This window comes from Anas platyrhynchos, chromosome 12 (genome assembly GCF_047663525.1).
Source record: "Anas platyrhynchos isolate ZD024472 breed Pekin duck chromosome 12, IASCAAS_PekinDuck_T2T, whole genome shotgun sequence".
NCBI classification, from domain to species: Eukaryota; Metazoa; Chordata; class Aves; order Anseriformes; family Anatidae; genus Anas; species Anas platyrhynchos.
The window spans coordinates 2712587-2730250 of record NC_092598.1 but is presented as its reverse complement, the minus strand read 5'-3'; the positions used below and the strand labels follow the sequence as shown (position 1 = coordinate 2730250).

Genomic DNA, 17664 nt, shown 5'->3' with positions numbered 1-17664 from the left:
AAAAAGGAAACCTTCAAGTTAACCAGAGGTTTATTATCATCTATTTAGGTGGAGAGGTTGTTCCAGTACATGAGCAACGAGGTCACACGCAGGTGATGGAATCATTTCATGTTCAAGCAGAGCAGGTTCCACTGAAGTCGCCTCACTTCTTCCACTCGTTCTTCTCGAAATCCCACTGGGAGGAAATGCCCTCCACGGGGTTAATTCGCATGTCCAACATTCTCTTCGTCTGCATGGACACCCACTCGTCGGAGAAGGTGTGCGGAATAGGGCCGTACACTGCCACGGGGGAGGAACAGAGACAAGCTGAGCAAGTGGGCGATGGGGGGACACATTTTGTTAATGAGACGCTTTTTCCCCCCAAAAAACAATCAATTCTGACCACCTGCACGCCATCACCCATCAAAGCAAAGCTCTCCGAGTTCAATTTTTGAAGCTTTCAGCTCAGCAGATTCCCACCTCGGTTCTGTTTATACCAAGATCCTCCTCCTAAATATGGCTGGGCCCCCCGCCCGACCTCGTGCGCTGCCCCAAGCCGCTGGGGGGCTCCCTCGCAGCAGGATCTTTGGCTGGGAGCAAAGCCAAAGGTGGCAGAAACCCAAATGTTTACAGCCAGAAAGGCAATAAGCTCGTGCAACAGCGAGTTTCACAGAGAGGGAAGGTCTGGGATTGTTAATTTATCGTTACTCTTTCCCCTCCCTTTCCTCCAAAGCTCCCTCCACAAGATTTAACTCTCCACGAGTCGATTTGCTGAACATTTTCGCTCCGTACCCACCTGTATCCATCCGGTCACAACCCCAGAGCTGAGTTTTCCAAGGCTACCAAACAGAAGCTCCCGTTCCACACACCGTTTTGAAACCCTGAACCCATTTATGGCAAGTTTCCTACCTCAGATGCCAACCGAGCTCGTAAATCATGCCGGAACACCCCTCAGCGCCCACTTACTGTAAATTTTCTGCCAGATGAGGATGACACCAGTTAGGCCAAGAAAGAACAGCACTCCCCCGAGGACGGTCTTCCATTCGTTTGTTCCTTTGTTCATTTCTGCATAGGTCTCGTTGAATTTGATGCGGTACACTGAGGAAAAAATGAAGCAAATCGTTTATTTTATACTTTTCCTGCATCTTGCAGGCAACACCACACCTGCTAGAGGGAGGTGACCAAGGCCTAAAGCGGTCTGAAATGGAAGGGATGTTGGAATAGCTTTGGAATTAGCTGGCCTCTTCCATAAAAAGATCAAGTGCCAAAATAAAGGAGCTGTATTTCACATCATTTCTGTACTTCTCGTGAGCAAAGACAGTGTTGGTCTCACTTTAAAAACGACCGTGCAGTTGTACAAAGGTTGTATAAGAGGCAAAGAGGAAGAAGAAACAAATTTCCTTCCCTGCCTGCAATTCCCAGTACAACCATTTACCACACGGCTCCCTAACACAAATGGTTTGAGCAGAAACTGTGTGTTTAAAAGGCTTTGAGACTCCAGAGTTCAGAGCAGCATCAGATTTACGAAGTGTTTATGAACACCTGAGGGTTTTACACCTCCTGTCTGCTGCAGGTGGGCGCTGCGCTGCTCACAGGTCCTGCATTAGAGCACACGGGGTTCATTTTATTCAGCTTGACTAATAGGATTACATCTTGTTACCAAGAAGAGGGATTTTTTTTTGGCCTGTTGGTAACAGATTGCAATAAAGGAACAGCTGGGTATTTTTGGAGGAAAGGGAAGAGGCTGCTGAGCTTGAATTACCGCTAAGTTCCTTGTGTGAAAGGCACCACGTGCCCCGAGGCACCTTCCAGATACCAAGAGGTGTAATTAGAACACCTGCTGCACCTACCACTCATCTCCACCTGTGTACTCACTACGTTAATTAGCACAAAATTAACACAGCTCTGTCGTGGCTGCTGCCTGACCACAAAGGCACTGAGCAGAGCGGCCCCAAGCGGTGCTGGGGCTGTCTGGGAGGGAGCCTGCAGGAAGGTGCAGCAGGTTCAGCCCCAGCGCTGCTGGCTGCGAGGTGATTTCAGGACTCACGTTCGACTTTCTCATCGACAGACAGAGCGGTCCAGGACGCCTTTTCCTTCTCCTTCAGCGCCTTCTGCTGAGCAGAGAGCTGCTTGACGAAGGCCGCCTCAGGCAGGGGAACATCGCGGCGATCGACGTACGCTGGGAGGCTGAAATCCTCGGCTTTGACAACACCAGCTGCCATCGGGAACAGAGACACAGAATCAAGCTCCTGACTGCTGCACAAACACCTCTTACTGGTTAAAATACCCCCCAAAAACCACAATGCCAGTTAAGCAACCCAGAAAGGAAAAGACAAAGCTCCCCCACGGGTGCTGCTCCATCAGGGCGAGAAGCCAGCCCTGCCCATCCTGCATCCCTCCCTACCCCCATCCCAGCTGCGGGTGCCATCCTCCATCAGGAAATGCCACAGAGCAAGCCGGCCAAAAAATATATTGATCCCTGCATGGTGATAGCTTCTCACATCACCCCGTGCAGCTCTACTTGGTGCTGGGAGCCAGCTCGTAGCTGGCACAGAGCTCTCCTCGGCTGTGAGGTCCCTAACGGCTGCGTTTTACGTTCTCCCTGTTGTTGTCCTCACTGAAAACAGAGCAGTGCCACCTACCGTGCCCGTGGGCCCTCAGGCAGATGGAGGTGGAAAGGGCCCTTCTCCCGATGAGGCTGAACGCCCTTGAAGCCAACATCCTGCCAGGGCAGAACAACAGCAGGTCAATCACTGACAAAAGAGGTCAGCAAGCACAGGAATTGGAAATAAAACAATAAAACCCATTTTTATTTGCCAATAGAAGAAACAGTTCAGGGGGAGCCCATTTTTAGGCTGCAGATGCTCCTGGTTAGCAGGGAGATGCTTCCACGAGCCCCTTCCCACCCTGTTTTCCATTGATGCCCTGTATTTGACCCCTGATCTCTTCCACACCCATCCCAGGACCCCATGTTTGAGCTCTGACCCCTTCCAAACATAACCTAAGACCCTGTATTCGAGCTCTGACCCCTTCCAGGTCCACCCCAGGACCCCCTATTCGAGCTCTGACCCCCTTCACCCCCACCCCAGGACCCCCTATTTATCCCCTGACCCCCCCCCACCCTATCCCAGCGCCCCCTATTTGAGCCCTGCACCCCCCCACCAGGATTCCCGTTCCCCCCCCACACCCCCCGATCCCCCCCGGCTCCCCTCAGCACCCCCCTTCACCCTTACCCACAACCTCAGCGCGTGACGTCACCCCAACGTGACGTCACGCCAACATGACGTCACCCCCCAGCACTCCCCTCAGCCGCAGGCCCAACCCCCACCCCCCCCTCCCCCTCACCACCACAAGCGGTCACCGGGGCGGCCCCACCCGGGGCGGCCCCGAGCGGCTCCCTACGACCTCCCCGTGTCCCCCCAGTCCCTTTCGGTCCCCCCCGGTCCCTCCCAGGCCCCCTCCCGCTGCCCGCGGCCCCCCCCAGCCCGGCCGCCCCTCCGACCTGCCGACCGTCCTCTACGCCGGGCCGCCACCGGAAGGAGCCGCGGGACCGGAAGCGCAATGCACGCCGGGCCGGCCGCAGAACCATAGAGACGGCACCATCCAAACCGTCCCCCCTCACCTTTTACGCCCTTTTACGACAGCTCGGCGGACCCGGCGGCGGGGCGCGCTTGGCGGCGGCGGCGCGCTTGGCGGCGGAGGAGGCCGCCCCGTCAGGATGAGGCTGAGCACGCAGGCCTACTGCAAGATGGTGCTGCACGGCGCCAAGTACCCGCACTGCGCCGTCAACGGGCTGCTCGTGGCCGAGAGGCCCCCCCCCGCCGCCTCCCGGCCCGCCAGGGAGCAGGCCGCCGGCCCGGCCCTCTTCGTCGACTGCGTGCCCCTCTTTCACGGCACCCTGGCGCTGGCGCCGATGTTGGAGGTGGCCCTCAGCCTGGTAGGGGGGGGTTAAGGGGGGGTTAGGGGGGTTAAAATGGGGCTTGGGGGGGTTAAAGGCGGGTTAAGGGGGGTTTCAGGCCCTGGTTGGGTTGCTGGGGGGGGTAACGGGGTGTACGAAAGGGTTATGAGCCCGGTACAGGGGCGTTGGGGGGAAAAAAGGGGAGTTTGGGAGGGTTAAAGGGGGGTTTTAGGGCCTGGTTGGGTTGCTGAGGGGGTAAGGGGGTGTAAAAAGGGGTCATGAGCCCGGTATGGGGGGTTTTGGGGGGTTAAAGGGGGGTTTGGGAGGGTTAAAAGGGGGTTTTAGGGCCTGGTTGGGTTGCTGAAGGGGTAGGGGGATGTAGGAAGGGGTCATTAGCTTGGTATGGGGAGGTTGGGGAAGGTTAAGGGGGGTTATGGGGGGGTTTCAGGCCCTGGTTGGGCTGTTGTGGGGGTAGGGGGGTGTTGGAAGGGGTGATCAGCCTGTTATGGGGGACCTGGAGGGGGTAAAGAGGGGTTATGGGGGGGTTTCAGGCCGTGGTTGGGTTGCTGGGGTGGGTAAGGGGGTGTACAAAAGGGTTATGAGCCCGGTACAGGGGCACTGGGGGGGGATAAAGGGGGGGTTGGGAGGGTTAAAGGGGGGTTTCAGGCCCTGGTAGGGCTGCTGAGGGGGGTAGGGGGTGTAAGAAGGGGTCATTAGCCTGGTACTGGGGGGGTGGGGGAGGTAAAGGAGGGGTTAAAGGGGAGTTTCAGGGCCTGGTTGGGTTGCTGGGGGGGTAGGGGGATGTAAAAAGGGGTCATGAGCCCGGTATGGGGGGTTTTGGTGGGTTAAAGGGGGGTTTCAGGCCCTGGTCAGGCTGCTGAGGGGATAGGGGGGTGTAGGAGGGGGTCATTAGCCTGGTACAAAGGGGTTGGGGGGGGTTAAAGGGGGAGTTTTAGGCACTGGTTGGGCTCCTGGTGGGATAGGGGGGATGCTGCGGGAGGTAGGGGGTGCAGGAAGGGGCCCTCAGCCTGCTTCAGGGAGGGTTGGGGGGGTTAAAGGGAGGTAAAAGGGGGTTTCAGGCTCTGGTTGGGCTGCCGGGGGAGTAGGGGAGTGTAGGAGGGGGGCCGAAGCCCCTGGTTTGGCTGCTGGGGGGGTAAGATGGTTGTTGGAGGGGGTAGGGGGAGGTAGGAGGAGGGCCCTAGCTCCTGGCTGGGTTTCTATGGGGGGTAAGGGGGTTAAGGAGGGGGGTAGTGGGGCGCAGGATGGGGTTCGTAGCTCCTGGCTGGGGTGCTGGGAGAGCAGTGGGGGGCTAAACCCTTAAGTGGAGTGCTGAGGGGGAAAGGGGGGCTGCTGGGGGGGGTCCTCAGCCCCTGGGTGGGTCACTTTCGGCTGGCCCGGTGGCAGTGGGATTTGGCTGAGGTTCCCCGGGGTGTTTTGGGGAATAATCCCTGCTGCCTGCACCCGCTGGGCATCTGAGGTCGTGGCGGGACCAGAGAAACGGTGCTGCTCTGTCAGTGCTCCTCAGTTTGGGTGGAAAAAGGCAAAGATGGGGAACGCTGCAACACTGCCCATGTTCATTAGGACCTGCTGAGACAGGTTGGAGTCCGCAGGCATTTTTGATGCTTTTAGGATGCCTGGAAGTGTTTGAGAAGATCCCGAGGCCTTTTGCCTCCTCATCTCTGACCTGAATTATCCCAGAACACCACAAGGGACCAAAATTCTCTGTATTTCATCAGAAAATAACGCAGCGGAGCACAGTGTTTGCTGCCAAACTGACCCATGGCACCTCCTGAAGGCAGCGAGGGGTCCGTAAGGGCAGCCTCAGACGCAGGAGCTTTTATTTTTATCCTCCCCAAGTCGCTTAGGGAGCTCAGAACTGAAGCATAGTTTTTTTTTTTAAGACCATTTTCAATAGGCAGCAAAAACTAAGACTATTTTATTATTTCTAAAACAATCATTTCTTTATTATTGTTATATCTTCATCATTATTATTGCTTGTCTGGGCTTTTGGCCTTAATGCCAAGCTTTCACCCCACTACCAATTAAAATCAGAGTCCAAAAGCCTCCGAATGGCTTTGTAACTGAAACAGCAGTTGGCCCGCAGCTTTAGCAGGGCTACGCAGCTTTTTTTTACCACGTAAATCCGTGTCATCCCTCGTAGAAGGGGGATTATTTACGTGGCTTTTGTTTTTCTGCAGCCTAATGCTGTAATTATTCCTCAAGCTGCGATTGATTTCAGTTGCAGGATGCCACAGATGCATTTTTGGATCCATTTCGATGCAGCCCTTGAGGTTTTTCTGATGCCTGCTCTCTAGGGACAGCCCAGGAAAGTTCCAGCTGCCTTCTCCCTTCTTGTTGCTGTGCTGGGTTATCAGGAATCCCCTCGTGTCCCTGTTCCCAAAACACAGCCACGTCTGGGACGGGGCAGAGAAGCACAGCAGCAGCTCCTTTATCAAGCCCTGATCTGGTGGCCGAGCTGGGGCGTGTTTTTAGCAGGGTGTTGGGTTTGGGCTGGAAGGTTTTAAAGCGTGGAAAATCCTCCCCCGGGCTTGGGTGGTTAATTGCTGCCGCAGGCGACCTCTCAGAGAAACACTTGGGTTGCAAAAGCCTTTTTGCACCAGAGGGAGTTGAAAAACTGGTAAAAGCCGCGACCTTTTTCTGCCCATGACCTTTTTTCTGCCCACGGGTTTACCTCTCACTTGGAGCTTTGTTTGCTCATTAGGTAAATGACGCTCACGCTGTGCCCCCAAGTGCTGCAAAACATCCACAAAGAGGTGGGACCTGGGCTCCTCTCCCAGGCTCAGTTCTGTCGCTCGAATTCGGGCTGGGATAAATGAGCAAAAGAGCAAGAAATGGGTTAATTTTATGTCATTCCCCAAAGGTTCAGCTTCATTTCTCTGCCCAGGTACATCGAGCTGTCTGTGTGCACACGGAGATGTCTTTGCCAGTTGCTCCCCGTAGGGGATTTCCTTATTTCTGTGGTTTTTTTTCTTTTTTTCATTCCCAGGCTTAATTGTTCCCATTCCTTTTCCAGATTGACTCGTGGTGCAAGGAGAACAGCTACGTGATCGCTGGCTACTACCAGGCAAACGAGCGTGTGAAAGATGCCAGGTGTGTTGGGGCCACATTCCCTCCCGCTCGCTCTCTTGCGCTGCGTTTTGTGCTCTGCCAAGGGCAATCACGGGCAGAAAACCTGCGTGCTGCTCCACCATGCCAGCTGTGTGCCTCTTGTCCTCATGGTGCCGGTGTAACTGCGGCTGTCAGGGCAATAGCCGGCGTCTGCTGGCGCTGTGAATATCTCATAAACCCAAACAACTCCCCGTATCTTTTTGGAAGGTCTTAGAAGTGACCTAATTCTTACTAAACTGCTGAACCGTCTCTGGTTTCGGTTGTGGTTGTCGTTCTGAATCACTTTCTGACACGGTAAAGGTGCAGTCTTGAAATGGAAGAGGGTGTCAGTCAAGCAGAGATCCTCTTCACTTACTATTCTCCCTGGGAATAGTCTCTTTTTTCTTTTTTTTACCTCTTTCTTTTCCCTCCCCCACGCTAGCTAACTCAAATCACCAAACAAACAGCTGTGTTTATAACAAACTTCATGTGGAGCTGCAGTCTAGTTCTAGATGCGTGTATCAGATATTTGCCCCTCTATCAGACAAATCCAGTATCAGGACTCATGAGAGCGCGTCATGTTGCATTTAAAATAACTCTGAACAAGTTGTTTAAAGCGTTCTGCTCCGTTCCAGCTCCTTTGCTGATGCCTATCTTGAAGCCTCAAGTATATTTTTTAACTAGCACTTGGGATTGCTTGGGTATCTGGCGGGGATGCGGACGTTGCCCTTTCCTTACAAGGGAAATGCAGATCTGCTGGTGACGTTTTTGAAGAAGAGGCAGTTTGTTCCCTTCGGGGTTTGAAGGACTGTCGTGGGCTTGTTTCTTTTAAAGCCAGACTTCATTTGTTGAAGATAACTCTGGCACCACGTAGAGATTGCCATCTTTGAAACAGTAAAGGCTTTTCTTTAGAAGATTATCCAGTGCTGTAGAGAAGCTGGCCAGTGAGGGAATTCAAACACAGGCTCAGATGAAGTTTCTCTTTTAAATGCCTGTCGGGGCGCAGGAGGCTGTGGTTCTCGGGCTGGTGGAAGGAGGTGGGAGGTAACAAAATCTGCACGCAGCCTGCAGCAAGCACTTTGCTGCTCAGAAATGCATTGCCTCAGCATAGCTGAGCTTCAGGTCACATGCAAGAGAGGAGCTGAGGCTTTCTTGGCCATCTGCCTTCAATCAAGTGGAGCATCAGCTCGATACCTTGTTCCTGTTTAGTAGCGTGCCGTGTAATTCTCACAGCTCCTCGAGCACATTTCCTGCCGCTGCAGGCTGAGGCGTCACAGTTCAAATAACACAATTCCCTTTACCTTCCGCTGCAGTCCGAACCAGGTGGCTGAAAAGGTGGCCTCCAGAATCGCAGAGGGCTTTAACGACACGGCGCTCATTATGGTAAAGTGCTCTCTTTTCCTCTCTGTATTGTTGACATTGGGGCTGTGGTGCTGGGCTAACCACTTACGTGCAGCTCTGAGTGTCCTGCAGTGAAGTAACCACTTTGCTCTTTCCCCACAAGTGCTTTGGGGAAGAGGTACAGTGACTTGTGGCCCTTGTAGTTCTCAGTAAGTGGCTGTGGCTAGCTCGCTGTCACCTCAAAGGAAGTGGAGACCTTCTCTGATTATGGGGTTTGAGCACAGTTAGTGCGTTCCCTATTTAGGACCCCTTTCGGTGACTTAAATCCTTGTCTTTCATGAAACAAATTGAGCTCTGTGTCCTTGCCAAAGAGTCTTGGTGGCTTAAACCTGGAGAATCTGCCACATATGAAAGCAGACTGGTGCATGAATCAGTATGAGGTGTCCTGCTTGTCAAACCTTGCTTTCAATTTCATCTCTTTACTCGGGGGAGGCTTACAAGAGTGTTTTCCTGCCGCACGCCAGGTTGATAACACCAAGTTCACGATGGAGTGCGTAGAACCAGCCATCCATGTGTACGAGCTCCATGAGAACAAGTGGAGGTGCAAAGACCCACACGTGTGAGTAAACGGCAGCGTTGGTTTGTGTTGAGGTGGGGAGGAGAAGGGCTTTGTGCTTTGAGGTCTGCGTTGTAGTGAGAGGGAGGGAGAAAAAGGGGTGGAGGGTGAGGAGAGGGAGGGAGAGAGCAGCCAGCTGCTGAGGCCAGGCAGCCGTGTGCCTCCTAGCCACGACTGCGTTGCAGAGAGTGCGCTTTATCTTCCCAAATGGAGGAGGTGGTGGGGGTTTTCTTTGTGATCGTTATTAATTCCCGGTTGTTTTGCCATCCTAGCGATTTCTGCGAAGATTGGAACGAAGCCCAGAGAATCGCTGCGTCGCTCTTGGACAGCAAGTCCTACGAAACACTTGTAGATTTTGATAATCACCTGGATGACATCCGGAATGACTGGACAAATCCGGAGATCAACAAAGCCGTCCTCCACCTGTGTTAGAGGGATTCCTACTGACTAACTTACGGGCGTTCCCACTATGTACTGAAGACATAAAAATGATATTTTTGAATGTAAATAGAGTAATATTCAGTACCTTGTGTGGAAAGCTGGCTGATTAAAAGAGTGGCGCGGCGCGTTGCCACGGGTGACGTGTCCGTAAGCTGTTGAATCCTTTTCCTGAGATTCCTTAGAAGAGCTGCACGCCGTCAGGTACAGCTGTCCCTGTGGATGCCTTCCCCGGTGTAGTGAATGTTGCTGTTCCTTCAAAACCAGAACTACTTCTGCTTATCCCCCGGTGTTCATATTAAAAGTTTTGACTAAGCTTTTGTACTCCTTAGAGAGAATGATTTTTAAAAGATTTCTGAGAATAACTTTCAAAAGATGGGTTTTGTCCTCAGATGGGGTATTTTGAGGTCAAATACATAAACAAAATCTAAGGCCAACTGTTTTGTTTTGTTTTTTTCGTGGCTTGGAAATGGCATTGTATCAGTACAGCAAGTGCAGACTGCTGAAGATGACTTTTTCCATGCACCTGTCACCTGGTTTGCAGTGGTTTTGTATGGCACAGCCACAGAAAATATGTTAAAGCTGCATTTTCAAATGCTACAATGATTTTCCTGCTGTCCTGAGGCATACAACCGCAGTTACTGACTGAGAAAATTAAACACAAAGTAAAATCAGATGTTCGCATAATGCTTTAAAAAAAATAATGGAATAATGATTTTGAATGGAAGTACTAAAACAGTTGGAGACTACAAAAAAAGAGCACGAAATATGATCGTATTATGGATTTTTGTTGTCTATTTTTAAACAGCTCTAATTTTCATCTGGTTCACGTGGTATTCATTGAAGTAAGCCTAAATTTGAAGGTGAATATCCAAGTACGTCTGAGTACGCTGTGTCGAGGACTCTAGATTGCACTTAGCCAAGCTTTTGCCTTTCTAACTTCCATTTGTTTCTAAGAATAAGCGTAGTTGTCAATGAGGAAGCTTTGTAGCTCTGTTTCCTCTTGGGTTATTTTTATTATCTGTACTATTTTTTATCAGGTGCGCCACAGGCACTGTACCTGACCTGTGCCTGCTTTTCACTGCATTTCTGTAACAACTCAACAATGAATTTAATATTTATCCTCCAAATCCATTAAGACATTTAACACTTCTTACCACTAGCTGCTTCTAATGGAAGGAAACAGTCTTAGTCACCAGCTGGTGGTGGAGATTCTAGATTCTCTAGATTTTTCTTTCTTCCTAAAAATATTTTTACAATGAAGATCCCAAGGTCCAAGTCCTATTTTGGAAGTGGTGAGGGAGAGAGAAATGTCCAAGGGGGAGAAAAAGGTTTGGCCTGAGTGGTTTTGTGTCTTCCTACTCTGCTAAGGTGTGTTGGGCATTACCAGAGGCGTTGGCACGCAGTCAGCAGCCTCTGAAGCATGAGTCAGATGCGCTCACAGGAAAGGAAAATGCTTTCACTTGCTGCATGAAAACACAAATGGAGCTCACAAGCGGCGAGAGGAGCGCGTTTCGGTGTGTCTCACAACACGTCCAAGGCTGTATTTCAAATATTAACATCTTTATATCCTGGAAACTGCTTCAGCAGCGTGGTGTTTGGAGCAAACTGCACACCCTGTTGCAGGAAGAGGGCTCGTGCTTTGTGCCAACACCTCAGCAGCTGCCGCAGGGACAGGTGTTAGCCAAGCCCTGCGAGGTGCTTAGCCCAGGCCGGTGACTCCTGAGCCACAAATGCACTCCTCAGCCTGTAACCAGACGTGGGAACCGTGGCTGTGGCTAAAAATTGGGACGCCTTGCCGGGAGGGAGGCAGATTTTAACGCTTTGTCTCCATCTTCTTGCTTTTAAATGGAACCCCGCGAGCCTTTTGCCCCCAGCAAAGGCCCAGGCGAGCTTTAAGCACGAAGGACGAGCGCTGCTCAGATCTTATCTCACCTGTCCTGTTTGCATTGAAGGCTGGACAAAAAGCAATAATTTCATAAAGGCGAGGCACCTGGAGTCCCGGAGGCTCCTGTGAAAAAAAATAAGGAAGCCACTGTTTTTTTTTTTTCTCTTCCTGCTGCTGTACAGACCCTGCCCGCAGGCACAAACGCTGGCTGGCAGATCAGCTGCCTCTTCAGAGGAACCCAAGGTAACTCCTTTTAAATCTTCTGGGGGAAGAAAGCTTGGGGAAGGCTGTCCTGGAGCCACCTTTTTGTTTGCTTAGCAGCTAGCAACATGCAGAGGTGTAAATTTCTTATTTTTTCCTTCCCTGATTAACTCAGATTTGGGGATTTAGAGTTTACCTGCCTAGACAGCCGATCGCCAGCTCTTTACCTCGTTCGTGGGACCTAAAGCAATCGAAAAGACGTCACGTCCAGTGTGGTTTTTTCTACTCTCAACCCCGGTATTTCAGAAGTGTCTGAAAATAGCAGCGCAGAGTACTTGGGTTTCTGCGTGGGGGGGTGTAGGTTGTGCTTTGCTGGGCCCCCACGGTGCTCACCTCGAATCCTTCGGTCGCGAGGGGGAGAAGGGAGAGGCTGGACGCTTCCAGCATTTGGATGCCGGGTCAAAAACCACGCAGAGACCAGCTCCAGACACCCAGAAGGGAACAGCCTGGGGGCCTGGCGGTGCTATTTTCACCCAGAAATGAGAAATTTCACCCAGAAGTGAGAGTGTCTTAGAGCTGCTAGGAAAAGCAGCGTGCGTCTGGGGATAGATCTGCCATGGGAGTGCTTTGTGCTCCCCCAGTTTGTGCGGAGGACAGATGGGGATGGGGTGTCTGCCTCGTCAGCAGGTTTGGGGATGCTCAAAAGCGAAATATCTGCTCCTGGTGCAGTATCCACGTTGTATTCTCTGAGCTCATTGTTGGGTTTTGTACAGGAGGATTTTTTTTCTTAATTCAGTGAGCGAAACAATGCCACCAGAGCTGGCTCCCGTGCCACCGGAGCTGCTCCTGGGATGCTTCCCAGCCCACACCAGCTTCAAAACAGCAGATCCCAGCCACGTGCAGCCTGTCCTGGGGCTGAAAAGGGCTGGAGCATGCGAGCAGCTCAGCTGGCAGGACCGCAACCTCCTCTCTTGGAGCAGATGTCCACGGGCACAGCAGCTCCACGCATGCTGCCCCCCGAACTTCTTCGGAGAGGTGCCCGCTGCCCCCCGAATTCCTCCTCCAAGCGTCAGGGATGCAGGAAGCAGCCCCGGCTCTCACTTTGCTCGCTGGCTGCTGGCCTAATCGCTGCACTCTGCTGCTGCTCCTGGTGCAAACGCCCGGAGATGCGTGGCCGAGGAGGCATTACCCAGGCGGAAAGAGCGCGGGGCTGCTAATGGAGGAGCCCAGGAGCCGCCCGGCCTCGCGGCTCACTGCAGCTCGGGAGATGTCCTCGGGGGAAAAAGGCGCTCAGCCTGCTGCTGCCGAGCTGCAATTTGGGTTCCTGCTTCCATTCAGCCCCCCCGGAGTAGAGCCGAGCATCCTCAAAATCCCCGTGTGCTCCGCCAGGAGCCCTGCGCTCGCCCTTCCTGGAGCCGGCAGCGATTGCGCCGTGCCAAGCCGAGGGCTCCATCGATTTTCATTGCTTTTTTTTTTTTTTTTTTTTTTTGCTCCTGGTTTTAGACCGTGTTTTCACCCAGCCTTCTCCGAGAGCGCGCCCTGCCTGCCTATCCGCTTTGGTTTTGGCTCGGGTTTGCGTCCTCGGGGAGGCCGGGGGCAGGCTGCTGGCCGCGGGCTGGGGTTTTCCACAGCAGCACCGCGCAGGAGGCGAAATTCCTCCTCGTGGGGCTGGGCAGCCAGGGCCCCAAATCCGCCCTCACCTGCAGGTTTCTTGGCAGAGGGCTTGGGTGTAGCTGCGGGGAGAAGAGCAGGGCACGCTGCCCCTAAAACCCTAAATTTGGGTGGGCTGGGGGTGACGGGGAGCTCCCCGAACGCCCCCGAGCTGCATCACGGCAGCGCTTTAGGCGGAGGGAGCGGTGCCAGGCTGGAGAAACAACGCAGCCCTTCCTAGAAATGCACTCTGGAGCTTAAGAGAGAGAGGGACCTAATTGAAAAAAAAAAAAAAAAACAACAAACGTATAGAGGTTGTACGAGGGGATAAAAGGGAAAGCTGGGCTGAGATTAACCTGGAGCCCGGCGAGCAGCAGGCAGGGCTCCCAGGCAGTTCCCAGCCCAGGCCTCGGAGCTGCCCGCTGGGTCCTGGATGTGCTGGTGGCCGGGGAGCCCGGCACCCCCTGGCTTTGTGCCCAAGGTAGGTGCTCGCCTCCCCGCTCGCCTCCCGCTCGCTCCCGGGGGCTGCTGCCGTGCCCCCTTGGGGGCCGTGTGCTGTTCCATCTGCTGGGGCTGCTCCGATTTCCCCAAGCCTTCCTCTTCCTCATCTCCTCCTCCTCCTCCCTTCCCACACCTAGCGTCTCGTTTGCGTGCCCTGGGTCTCCAGGACACCCCAGCGAGACCCCAGACCCTTTTCTTTCCCCACCAAGCAGCCAGCTCCTCGCTGACCCCATCCCCTTCCCATTTCCCTGCCCCGTGGCACCACCGAGGAGCCCCCGGGATGGCCGTGGGGCTTTCTCCTCTGTGCCAAGGGGTCCCTGCCCCGTGCCCAGCCCCGGGAGCTCGCCCACGGGTGCCGTCGTCTTCCAGCCCCGTGGGGAGGAGGGGAAGGGACGCAGGATGCTGTGCTGGGTGTCAGGCATCGCCTCGCCAGCCGGAGCCGTGCAGCAGCCCGCAGAGCTAACCACAGCTAGCGCAGCCTGCTGTTATTTCTGGCCTTCGCTTTCGGTCGCTCTCTTGGTGCAGTTTTAGCTCCAAACGGAGTTAAAACTGCTCCGGGCTGGGCTAAATCCAGGGCTCCTGGGTTTGGGGCTGTTTGTTCTCACCCAGCAGCACGAGCAGGTGGTTGCAGAGGGGCAGCAAGGTAGATAAAAGAGGGGGTTTTGCTGCACCAGCCCCATTTGTGTGCGGAAACCGGAGCTGGGGTGGGTGGCCCCCTGGTGAGGATGGGATCCCGGTGAGGATGGGATCCCCGAGGGATGCTGAGCCTGGGGAGGGAGGCGGAAAGCCGGAGCCTGCCGGGCCCTGCCCTCTGGATCTTCATCTCTGCAGCTGAAAGGGCTGGAAAATTTATAAACCAGTTTGTTTGGCCTTTTTTTTTTTTTTTTTTTTTCTGGGGTAAAACCGAGCCGCGGATTGCAAAGGTCTCAGCCCCCGCGCCCGGCGCTGCAGGGCCCGCCCGAGCTCTTGAGGTGGGAGCCCTGCAGCAGCTGAGGAAATCGGTCCCGTGTGCGCCTGTTTGGTGTCAAACGAGCAGCAGAAAGCGGGGCAGAGCCGCTCACTTCCCCTCTCCGCTCTCCGGGGTGCGCATCGGTCAGAGCGAAAGCCCAGGAGGGCTCAGCGTGGGGAGCCTGACGGGATTCCCCCAAAACCCTGGGTGTGAAAGGCTCATTGCTCCCCAAAGGGGCTGCCTGGGGCCGTGTGGCTTCGGAGGAGGTGGATATGCAAAAGCCTGGGGCTGCTTTTAATGCAGGCGAGGGCGGCAAGGAGGAGGCGTTCAGGGCGCTCGCCCCGGTGTCCTCGCAGCGGGCTGGGAGCTGGAGCTGGCACCAGAAGCCCTCTGCCTGCCCCCGTTGCCAGGCTGGGTTTTGGGGTGGGCAGCTGGGACCCTACAAGGAGCTCCTGCTGCTCCTCGCCAGCTCCTATCCCGGCCCTGCCACGATGCGGATTTCCCAGGGAAGGGATTTTGCCGAGGGTAATTCTAAAAGCGGTGCCCGACAGCTCAGAAATTTCAGTCTCTGTCCTTTTTTTTTGCACCCTCACACCTTGTTTCTACATCCCATTCGGGGGCTGTCCCCGTTCCCTCCAGCTGCAGGCTTTTCCCACCCGAATTTTCCTCAGAGCTTTGGGGGTGCCGCAGGAACCCCGCGGTGGCACCGAGGCGCTTGGTGGGGTCGGGATCCTGCGCTCCCTCGCCCCGTGGCACTCAGCACCGTGCAGCATCCCCGCACCCAGCCCCAGGCACACATTTTGCATCTGGACATCCCTCAATTTTTGGCACGTGGGTTCAGACTTTCTCTAAAAACACCCCAATCCCCATCCCAATCCTGCTCACACCTCTCCAAAACCCTCGCGGTGCGTGCGCGCGGCGAACCGGGGGTCACCCCCGGTGTGCAGGGCACCACGTGGGGCTCCGTGCTCCTTCTCCTCCCACCCCAAAAAAGTTCCTCCCGAAACTCGGCGGCCGAGATTGAGTCAGCCAGCGGCCGTGACATCAGCTCGTGGTTTCTCCGCCGAGCGCCCGGGCTTCCTGTTGTGCCCCGGCAGCTCGCCGCGCTCAACATTTCTCTTTATTTACGTTTCCACGCGCGCACCTCGGCGCAGAGGGTGCCCACGTTCCTCCCGCTCCTTCCTCCTGCTCCTTCCTCCTCCTCGAGGCGTCTCCAGCCCCGGTTTCCCCCCCCTCAAGCGTTTTTCCTGCAGCCCTCGCCTCTCTTTTTTTTGCAGCCGGGGCCGGCAGCGGGGCCGGAGAGCCGTGCGCCGCGGCGAGGCCCCGCCAAGAGGATGAGAACATGGGGCTCAAGTTGTCCTGCCTCAAAGGTGGGTCCGGGAGGGTCCCCTGAGCGCGGGGAGGGCTGGGGAGGCCGCGCATGAAGGAGCTTTGCTGGCTCCTAAAGGACAAAGCACGGGGCTTGGGCTCTGAGCTGGGGATGCTGCAGCTCCTGCGAGGGGACTCCGGGGTTTTTTTTCCAGCCCTGGAGGATTTGGGGCATGGTCCTGAGCTCGCTGTTGTTTTCCTGGGTTTGGGGTTTGCTCAGAGGTGGGGCCGTGGGAAGGATGCTCGGGGTTGGGGTGCTCGGGGGCAGCGCCCAGCACGGGGCAGCTCGCCAAACTTCACTTTTTTTTTTGCACCAAACTTTACTTTTCTCAGCTCTGGCTCGGAGAGGGGGACGTGGGACTCCCGGTGCCGCTCGGCAGAGGCTGGGATGTGGTTTTGGGGACCTGTGGCACGGCCCAAGGGGGCTGCAGGGATGGGCAGGGGGTGGTGGCCACCTCCTGACCCCATGGCACCAGCACCCATGGGCGCACATCCCCTGCCTGGTCCGGGGTGGCACCAAGGGAGATTTGGGAAGCGGTGGCCCCGTTGTCACAGCGGGGCTCCAAGGGTGTCCCCGGTGATGCTTCACCCCAAAATGAGCCCTCAGAGCCCTGGAGGAGAGGGGACACATCACCCACGGGGTCCCTGTCCATGGGGTCCTCATCCATGGGGTCCCCATCCTGGTGTCCCCATCCTGGTGTCCTCATCCACGGTGGATAAAGTTTTCCCCCAAAACCCTCCAAAACAGTTGAATTTTAAAGAGCAGCCTCCCCTCTCTGTTTTCTGCCCATTTAACCCCTCCCCAAAGCAGGACGAAGCCTCAGCACCCGTGTGCCCCCTCCCCATTTTGGGGACGCCAGGCAGCCTGCTGCAGGGGACCCCAGAGACCCTCCCCTAACCTTAGGGTGGCTGCAGAGAGGGGCTGGGGGTCACCAAAACACCCCAAAACAGGGTCAAAACCACGGGGGAGCAGCCCCAAAACACCCCCTCACTCCCCAAACCAGCCTCGGCTCCAACAGGCAGGCTCAGAGCCCGCAATAAAACACCCCCCCCCCTCAATCCCCTCCCCGGCTCCCTTACATAAGGCAGGGCTTTATCCTTAATTAAAAAGAGATTAAAAATATCAGTGGCTTGTCCCCGCCGGGCGTTTTCCTGCTTCGGAGAGGAGTTAAAACCTGGCTGCCGGGCGCGGGGCTGGGGCTTTGCTCATGATTAAAAAAAAAAATCAGATTAAAGCGATCTGCATCCAGCGGGGTGGGTGGGCAAACGGGGAAATGGGATGCGGGGATTCTCCGGTGGCTCGTATAGGGTTGAGCCAACGATGCTGTCCCCTCCCCTAGGCTTGAAGACGTGCGTGAGCAGCGGGAACGGCGCCGGGGGGGTCCCGGCAGCGGGCGACAAACACCTACACGTGCCCTCCATCATCGTCACACCCCCCACGCCCACGGGGGCCACGCTGTCCCGGGACACCCGGAGAGCCACCGGGGGGACATCGCCACCCTGCAACCGGCGCTGAGCACTCAGGGGGGCACCGGAGACCCCAAAATCACCCCGGGGACGACGCTTTTTGGGGAGCAGCTTGGCCAAGAAGCCCCCTTCGCCCCCCCCCCAGAGGCTGGTGTGTGAAAGCAGATGGAAATTTAATTTTTTAATGCCAGCAGCAGATGGCAAAAGGCACCCGAGTGTGTTCGCGGCATGGCACAGCCGTTCATAAAGCGTCCCGAGGA

At 55.3% G+C, this 17664-nt stretch overlaps 2 protein-coding genes and 1 long non-coding RNA gene across 3 annotated transcripts; 2 read left to right on the top strand and 1 right to left on the bottom strand.

Annotated features, from left to right (window-relative positions):
• Nucleotides 1-12: 12 nt before the first annotated feature.
• On the bottom strand, nucleotides 13-3561 carry COX4I1 (cytochrome c oxidase subunit 4I1). The gene is made up of 5 exons (XM_027466843.3): nucleotides 3482-3561; nucleotides 2622-2701; nucleotides 2027-2194; nucleotides 946-1077; nucleotides 13-279 (listed from the first exon to the last, which is right to left on the bottom strand). Exons 2-5 carry the CDS (start codon nucleotides 2698-2700, stop codon nucleotides 143-145), a joined length of 516 nt encoding a protein of 171 aa, XP_027322644.2. The 5' UTR covers nucleotide 2701; nucleotides 3482-3561; the 3' UTR covers nucleotides 13-142.
• EMC8 (ER membrane protein complex subunit 8) lies at nucleotides 3237-9817 on the top strand. Its single transcript, XM_027466837.3, has 5 exons — nucleotides 3237-3916; nucleotides 6912-6988; nucleotides 8299-8368; nucleotides 8851-8945; nucleotides 9215-9817. Exons 1-5 carry the CDS (start codon nucleotides 3260-3262, stop codon nucleotides 9372-9374), a joined length of 1059 nt encoding a protein of 352 aa, XP_027322638.3. The 5' UTR covers nucleotides 3237-3259; the 3' UTR covers nucleotides 9375-9817.
• Nucleotides 9818-13606: 3789 nt separating this feature from the next.
• Nucleotides 13607-17664, top strand: LOC113844962 (uncharacterized). The gene is made up of 2 exons (XR_003499995.3): nucleotides 13607-15939; nucleotides 17278-17664. It is a non-coding gene; the product is annotated as an uncharacterized lncRNA (long non-coding RNA).

Excerpts from the sequence above, each read along its gene's own strand:
- COX4I1 (XM_027466843.3), bottom strand. The coding sequence starts at position 2,700 with ATGTTGGCTTCAAGGGCGTTCAGCCTCATCGGGAGAAGGGCCCTTTCC. Across the intron at positions 1,078-2,026 it reads TGTCGATGAGAAAGTCGAAC|TGTACCGCATCAAATTCAAC; the intron begins GTGAGTCCTGAA and ends TTTTTTCCTCAG. Across the intron at positions 280-945 it reads CATCTGGCAGAAAATTTACA|TGTACGGCCCTATTCCGCAC; the intron begins GTAAGTGGGCGC and ends CCCCCGTGGCAG.
- EMC8 (XM_027466837.3), top strand. The coding sequence starts at position 3,260 with ATGACGTCACCCCCCAGCACTCCCCTCAGCCGCAGGCCCAACCCCCAC. Across the intron at positions 3,917-6,911 it reads TGGAGGTGGCCCTCAGCCTG|ATTGACTCGTGGTGCAAGGA; the intron begins GTAGGGGGGGGT and ends TTCCTTTTCCAG. Across the intron at positions 8,369-8,850 it reads ACGACACGGCGCTCATTATG|GTTGATAACACCAAGTTCAC; the intron begins GTAAAGTGCTCT and ends GCCGCACGCCAG.